Below are 8,424 nucleotides of genomic sequence, written 5' to 3'. Positions count from 1 at the left end.
CATAGCCCATTTCCACACGAAGGAGAGATGTACAATCTAATGAAGTGTAAATGTTGACAGAACTCATAGAAGCTCGTTATGCATACAAGGAAATCTTAATCAAAGGCTTGTAGAAATTAGACAATTGCTGAGAATGCAGTAGTCAAGAAGAGCGGGCTAACTGCCATAAGTGTATTATACATATATATAGCTTAGGTTACCGAATGACGAAATTATTAAGCGTGCATGTCACTGACTTCATATGATATTTGTTGTCACAGCACCTGATCGAGTGCCCCGAAGTTGGAGATCTACTGCCAATTGCATACTTTGTCCCTTCACCTGAAGTTTCAAGTTCCAAAGTCTTTTTCGATACGATTCAAGTTCCAAAGTTGGCACTATCCACCTATTAGTATTGGCCAAGTTGTTCCATAAATCATATATGCCATATATAAATTACCAAATGCAGAAAAGAATCATTTATTCTGCATAATCATATATGATCATGATAGGCTCATCTATACATCATTGCTTTTTCCCTCCATCCTTCCCATCGGGCCAGTATCGATCTTTACTCTCTCGCTGAAGTCGATCTTCGTCAGATTTCTTATGCTTTTACTTGGTCAATTTCTATTATTGGTTGCAACTACACTGTATAGCATCAAAACATTCGATCATAAGTAACCTTCTTGTTATGACAGCTTGTGACCAGTGTATTCTTAAACCAGAGTTAGCTCTGAAAAAGATTAAGCATGTTATTGTTGGTCAGTGTAAAACAAAAATACATTTAGATATATATATAAATATATATAGAATTTTTATCAAGTGCGGATGTCCGCACCGTTTTACGGTGCGGATTTTCGTCCGTTTGCCACTGTACGGCGCCGACGAGGGCGCGCCTCCATCCCCAGCCGACTCCAGTAGCTTCCCTGACCACTTTTTATCCCCGGTGAGTCCGCTGAATTCCAGTTTTCCGGCCAGATCACCCAAGTTCCCTCGCCGGTGCCGTATGGTGGCGAACGGACGAAAATTCACACCGTAAAACGGTGCGGACATCCGTAGCAGAGACGGACTGTATATATATATATATATATATATATATATATATATATAAAGATTAGACAAGCCAACCATAACATGCCAGCATTTGTTGGGTAACACAGATGTTTAATTACCTTCCTCAATGGACAACAGAACGAGACACGACCTAGCTGGTAGATATTGTTAAAACAAGTAAAGATCCATAACTTTTGTTTTTTGGTTTTTGGCAACTTTATAATGATTTGGAATCATAGTTACTCGACGATGAGTATAAATTTACTAACTACTTAAAAAGATGAGTATAAATTTACTAACTACTTAAAACTATTAACTTCATTAACCGACTAATAAATTAAAAATTCAAATTAAATGCATATGCAAGACTTGGAGAAAACAGAAAGGAAAGCAGAATCGAAAGGAAGCAAATTGAAAACCAGTTTTTTTTTTTTTGGTCTAAAAGATGAGTGAGAGAGAGGAATTACTTTCTAACATTTATGCATTAAAAAAGAAAAGAGAGAAACATCAAGAGAGGGGGATTAGACCAAAACCTCTTACAACAAAATAACAACGAAACAAAACTAAGAAAACCGAAATTGGAGAAGACCCATAAGGTCATTACTACAATATGACAAAATAAAATGAGGGGGTGAATTCTATCAGATCAGCTGTGTTAATGACGTACCGTGGATCAATCTACTCTCATTTACTTTTATTTATGGTTCAAGTCCTCAAGTCGATCTCAAGAGCTGTACTTGTTCCCAAGTAGCTAGATTTGTCATTTCCACATGATACATTCTGTTTTCCTTATGGCATCAGAGCTGTCCAGGAGGCTAGATTATACATACATGTAGCTAATAGCTGAAGGACAATGTACGTACTCACCTCAAGTTTCAAATGATGCAGAAGACTAGGCTGTTGAGGCCCATGCCATTCAAGGTGACAATGGCTAAACCTTGAATGATTTGCTTACTACTTATGAGTTACCCTATTGAATCTTGGGCCTCATCCACTGTGGATAGCCCAAAATCTTTTGTCACTCACTTATTAAAATCAGAAGAAAAAACCAAAAAAGTGGTTGTTAGACCAAAAGAGCAACACTCAGAATTGTCTTCCTTCCCCTTTCCATTATTCTCTTCAGAATTATACAAAATCGTAATAGTCCACCAAACCCAGAAACCAGGAGAAGAGCTCCTCTTCAGCTTTTCGGTAATCTTCCAACCCTTTAATTACGATTTCGTTTTTCCCTTAATTCTAATTTCTTCGCGTAATTTGTCGCGTCCGATTTCTTCTCTAATTTGCTTCGTCTTCAAGGTTATCCCAATCGCCATGGCTCTTGCATCTGACGACGCTTGCAGGATATGCACCCACTGGTAATGAATCTCGTTTCGAATTTCGTAGCTTTGAAATTGTGTTTGTATCAGTGTTGATTTTGTTTACGAATTCTAGGTTTTAGCTGTGATTGAATATTTTGTTTGAGAAATCTTTGATGTCGTGTGTATTATTTAGCCTAATTGATGCCACAGATGTGAAATTGAAACCAATTCAGACCGAAATCTAGGCTCAGGTTCAGCTCACTTAGGTATTTAGAAAAAAATATCAGCTTAAGCATTTCCTGCTTGTTCAGTTTCGAAAGCTAAGTTACGAAGCCTATGATTTGCTTGGAGGCACGCTGCCAGACGGATTTATGTGTCATTGATCTAACGCGAGTAATGTGCTAATGGATAATTTGTTTTATGTGTTTTCAGTGAGAGAGCTATCCCGTCTTTGAATATTGATCTGCATTACGCTCATTGTGTCCGCAATCTGGAGAAATGTAAAGTTTGTAGTGACATGATTCCAAAGAAACATGCTGAGGAACATTACTTAGACAACCATGCCCCGGTAATTGATTTTTTTGTTCCCAACCTATGCAATATCTTCTTTCTGTATTGAAAGGTTTTCTCTCCTGCTAATATTAGTAGGAAAGCACACAGGGTTTAAGTTATTTTCATTTGGTTTAAATTTTTCCAGAAGATACTACTATTCATTAGGAAGTCGAATTCCATAATTGAGTTTTAATTTGGTGGGTGTAACATTGTCAAACCCTTATTGACACTGTAGGATTAAACAAGTCTAAGATCTCAAAGAAATATCCACATGCTATATCAAGCTATTATCAACTTGTAAGAGAATTTCATATCCTAAGCAATCAATCTGAAACTACAGTTTCCAATGTATGGAAATTCAGTGTATTGAATTCCAAGGCTTATCTTTATATTATTAGATGACAAATCTCCATCTAGGCCCGAACAGGCATATATATGCATCTGCACAGTTAGTTAGTGGCTTACTTTCATTTATTTCTTTTCTTGCCAAGAGTAAACATCCTTAGATGCATCAAACCTCAATAATGGTGAAATGAAAAAAAAAAAAAAAAACAACTTTGCCATCGTTGTTGATAAATGTAAGTATCAGTCAAGCCAACTCATATTGTTTGGTTACAACTGTTTTGACATGGGTGTAGACATATGATTTATCACATAGCTACAGATGTCTGCACATTATTGACATGTATTTTGAACAGGTATCTTGTTCACTTTGTAGTGAGACAATGGATCGTGATATATTGACCATCCACAAAGGTGAAAATTGCCCTCAAAGAATTGTCAATTGCGAGTTCTGTGAGTTCCCATTGCCTGCTGTAGATCTACCTGAGCATCAGGTAATAATGTTATTATTTGGAATGGATAAATGACATGGTAGATGATATGTATCAGCATTAATGGAGTTTTATAACAACATCTCTTAATAATGACAGGAAGTATGTGGCAATCGGACAGAATTTTGTTCTTCTTGTAGAAGATACGTTCGACTTCGTGAAAGATATAACCATGACGCTAGTTGCAATGTTGTACAAGACGATACCGTGGGACCTTCCAGGTTAGTTCACTATGATTTCGCTGTCATATATTTATTTAATTTAGTTATTGTAGTGGTTTTTTATAATCTCGTAATAGAATACTTTGCGAGGAGTGCCCAAGAGTGAATTACCTTGCTATCTTTTAGCTTAAATAATGGTCAACCAACCTTGACTCATCACTTCAGCATTGAACTTGCTATTCTTCATCACTAGATGGTATTTCTCTTAGAAAATAAACCATAACCAAGTCAATGGACATTTTGTTTCTCTTACTGGATTGAAGTGCAATAAATACTGTATTGTTTTGATTATAAATTCTGCACCTCTTTTACTGTGTGACAAAGCAGTCTGAATCCAGTGAAACAAATCCTTTTTAAAATTTGTTTTTATGGTGCCGTGGTTGTTATGTTAGGTTAGTCCTTGATGGACATTAGTTTTATAGGGGGTCATTCTATTGTGCAGCAATTAAAGTTTTAGACAGTGGCCACTTGTTATTTTTTTCTTGTCTTCCATTCTAGTATCCCCATTTTGGGTCTCAGATTCTCAGTGCTAGTATTGGTATATCTGATAGTACACACATTGTTAGCTGCTAGTATGGTAATATTATACGTTTTCATATAATTAGTTTATTAGTCATAAAAGGGAAAGAAGGATAGGGGATGACATCTCCATTGTTTTCTTATGGCCGTCTCTTTGTGTAGCTAGACTAATCATATTCTTTTGATTCTTTCCACTATTGAATTTATTTTAACAACTATATCTTTTGTGGGTTGTGTATTATTCCCAAACTGGCTTGGGGCTTGTTTAGAACTTCTGCTAGATCAGATTAGTACTTTTAAATCAAGCCAACTGCATAAGATGTAGCATATATCTGAACTATACCTTCAGAACAAAAGAAATCCAATCCAATTAGTATTGCTATGGCTCTTTGTGCATTGTGGTTATCTAACTTCTAAGCTAAAAGATCTTGCCTGGAATATTGGTGGGCCAAAGGGTCAAACAATTTTGTTTGTAACTCAGAAGTCTAATAACCCTCGGGCTTTTGTTGGTAAGAGATAGGATGCTGTTTTTATGCGAAGTGTTCTTCAATATTCATATTCCTTTCCAATTTTCTATTGCTATGTTAGATTGATTCTTCTAACAAAAGAGCAAGCATGCTTGAGAGTTCTAGCTTCCTCCTTGACAAGCTAAATCACATTAGAACTACATTAGAGGCTTGATTTGCTTTCATTCCATCAAGTTACCAAAGTAAACAGGTTTGGAACCAATATGATTTCATCAAGTTGGTGGGTGCCATTATTTGACCATCCCCCCATTATAGTCCAAATTGACCTTGAGGTACTGTTTGTATTCAAAACCCCCATATTTGGCCATCATTGTAAGCTGGGACTGAAAATATATTTTCTTTCTAAGTTTAGCATTCATTGTTTGGTGTGTTAGAAATACGGTGATTGGTTTTAGTCTATTTGCTGTCCTTATTTATTTGTTTTCCCTTTTCTTGTCATTGGTATAACCCTTTGTATTTTTGTCTGAAGGGATGTCAGGGCAGCTGAAATAGGGCAAGGTCCCCAAAGAAGAAGACAGCCTAATGAGTTTTCACGGAGAGGGCTTGTGTTTACCATTGCATTAACAGGCATTGCTGTTCTATTGGGATCTCTTTTTTTCCAGAAGAAGGCAGAGGGCAGTCAAGTAAATTAGCAGCTGAGAACCTAGTTTATGTACATCTTTTCAAAGCGCTTGTAATTTTTTCTGTATCTTGAACCTTCTGAAAATCGTACTCCACTTTTGTAACCGTATAAAACTCCCATGAGTTGTCTTTATGCACCGACTGATTCTGCTAAATTGACATGCTTTCTGTTGGCTCTAACTGACTGATTGATCTAAAGTTCATCCTCTCCTATTGAAGAGAGAACATATTTAAGATTGAGGGGTCTCTCAGCATGCTCATAGCAGTTATAGGAGACTTTCAACTTTCAAGTATAAGAAGCTGCTTAGTTCCCTAATAATGCTCATAACTATATTGGTTTTATTCAAATGTCCACCAGCCTCTTTGATTCTGCTTCTTCTTTTTTATTTTTTTATTTTTTATTTTTTTTATTTTCCCTTGTTTGTTAGTTCATAACCTCCTGAATGCTAAACCGCGGGCAGAAAGTTCAAAGAGAACAGTTGAATCATCCTTCAACAAAGCTCAGATATTTGTTTTTGTTTTTGTTTGTTTGTTTGAAAACATTGGAGTCTTTACCACACTTAGTGGACGCTTGAATTAGTGTAATCATCCATGATTGACCACTGAGATGCTGATAAGGTTTGTAAGTAATTTTATACTATATACTAAAGGGTGGTTAACTGTTCATATTATAAGCATATGAACAGTGAATTTTTTTTTTTTTTTTTCCTGAAACGTGTAATTTAGATTTTTTTAGATATACTCTCTCGGTAAATATTTTTTTACCCTCTATTTTTTACTTTTCTTCTACATCCTGAATCTTACAAATCAAAACAATTAGAGCATTTATATTTTGGGTAAAATACAAGACTAGATGTTTTGTTAAATAAAAGTTGTTTTTGTGATAGCTCTTATACATATGTAAAATATGTATAATGTGGATACTACACCGTGCCAAGGGGCGGGTATATTGACCATTTTGCCCCAGTTATTTTTAAGAAACCACAATATTGTCATTAACCCTAGATATACAATCAGTATAACAGCTGGGTATAATTTGTATTAATAATATTCTATGAAGTACATATCAGAAACATTTCTATCAATCAATTACCCTATTGACCAGCTTTATAACATTGTTTTTGGATAAAATAATTTTAATGTCCATAGAAATTTTAAAATTATGAGAATTACAATTCCATGAATTTTGTGATAGCTCTTATACATATATGGAATATGCATAATGTGAATACTATATCGCGGCAAGACGCGGGTATACTAACCCTTTTGCTCCTGTTATTTTTAAGAAACCACAATATTGTCAATTAACCCTAGATATATAATCAGTATAACAGCTGGATATAATTTGCATGTATAACATTCTATGAAGTACATATCATAAACATTTCTATCAATCAATTAACCCATTGACCAGCTTCATAATGTTGTTTTGGATAAAGTAATTTTAATGTCCATAGAAATTTTAAAGTCATGGGAATTACAATTCCATGAATTTAAATCCTATTAATTGAGAATTTCATTATTTGAATTTCATGATGTGTCCATAGAAATTTCAAAATCATGAGAATTACAATTCCATGAATTTAAATCCTATTAATTAAGAATTCCATTGTTTGGATTTCATGATGTAGAGTTTTAAAATGACAAGAATTTGTATTCAAACTAACCTTAGTTAAGGGAATTGACAAATGACGTTTATTTTGTGAGGAATTCAAGTCGGGAATTTAAGCTCCTAAATTTCACTATTATTTTCCCGTGAAAATTGCTAATTCCACAGGATAAGTATCCAAACGAGGGAAACCGTCCTAAGAAATTGGGAATTCCTTATGTTTGATTAAATTCTTAGGAATTCACCTACATCCAAACACACCATAAATGTATACATCGCGCCAAGGCGCGGGTAAAATTCTAGTTATCCATATATTCCACACTAATTCCATTACCTTAACCTAATCTAGGTCTAGCTTAAGATAATGGAAGCATATTTTCAGATTAGTAAATTTCGGCAGTGTTAGTCGTGATGAGACAGGCAATCATTGTCCAGTTTTCACTCAGTGCTCCCAAAGTCCTAATGCTTTGATCAAATAATTTCGTGGATTTGATTTCACTCGACTATTTACGGGCTCTGTTGTGTGTATTCAGGGTAGAAGTTTTGTAAAAATGTATCATGTACGACTCCTTGGAGAATTTAACATATTGTCTAAGGAAATCCATAATTTAGCTCAATGAGTTCAGGTTGCTTCCTTTCAACGTCCTCCAAACTAATTTCTTAGTGGATGCTTAGTGGTCATGTTGGTAACATTCCGAGGGATTACTTTTTTTGTTTTTTAAGGAAAAAAAAGATAATTTCAATACTTATCTATAACCATATTACACTTGCATCAAAACTGTTTTACGCCAGAAAAAACAGTAAACAAATCGAAGCTAGTTGAAGGGCACTCTCCTGGTAATGCTCCGAGGGATTATTTGTAATCGAGGTTTTGTGTTGTAATTTTCTTTTCATCGAGAAAAAGAAGTCCCACTAATAAATAAAAATGCACGGTTAAAAAGAAAGTAAAAACTCTAGTTTTGTTGCGGTATATGAGAACGAAGTGCCGTGAGACCCTGTAATAAATCAAACCAACATTCCTCCTATGCGGGGCAACGGCCGGTATCAACTGTCAAACTACTGATCACATCAATCACCGTCGCTCCCACCCATCACCTTCATTCTCTCTCTCATTCTTCTCGCCGACGACGATGACATTTTCATGGGCATTCCCGTAATTTCAAGGCCCACCTCTCTCTCGCAAGTAAGCATCTCAGCTTTAACAACATT

The 8,424-nt window shown here is 35.4% G+C and overlaps 1 protein-coding gene across 1 annotated transcript; it reads left to right on the top strand.

The window, feature by feature from the left end:
- The first annotated feature begins 2,099 nt into the window (after window positions 1–2,099).
- LOC101304700 (XIAP-associated factor 1-like) lies at window positions 2,100–5,846 on the top strand. The gene is made up of 6 exons (XM_004287380.1): window positions 2,100–2,226; window positions 2,332–2,390; window positions 2,766–2,901; window positions 3,584–3,721; window positions 3,818–3,939; window positions 5,455–5,846. The coding sequence occupies exons 2-6, from the start codon at window positions 2,347–2,349 to the stop codon at window positions 5,615–5,617; spliced, it is 603 nt and encodes a 200-aa protein (XP_004287428.1). The 5' UTR covers window positions 2,100–2,226; window positions 2,332–2,346; the 3' UTR covers window positions 5,618–5,846.
- The last annotated feature ends 2,578 nt before the right edge of the window (window positions 5,847–8,424 follow it).

The sequence above is a fragment of the Fragaria vesca genome, linkage group LG1, assembly GCF_000184155.1.
Source record: "Fragaria vesca subsp. vesca linkage group LG1, FraVesHawaii_1.0, whole genome shotgun sequence".
NCBI classification, from domain to species: domain Eukaryota; kingdom Viridiplantae; phylum Streptophyta; class Magnoliopsida; order Rosales; family Rosaceae; genus Fragaria; species Fragaria vesca.
This window is presented reverse-complemented; position numbering and strand designations above follow the sequence as displayed.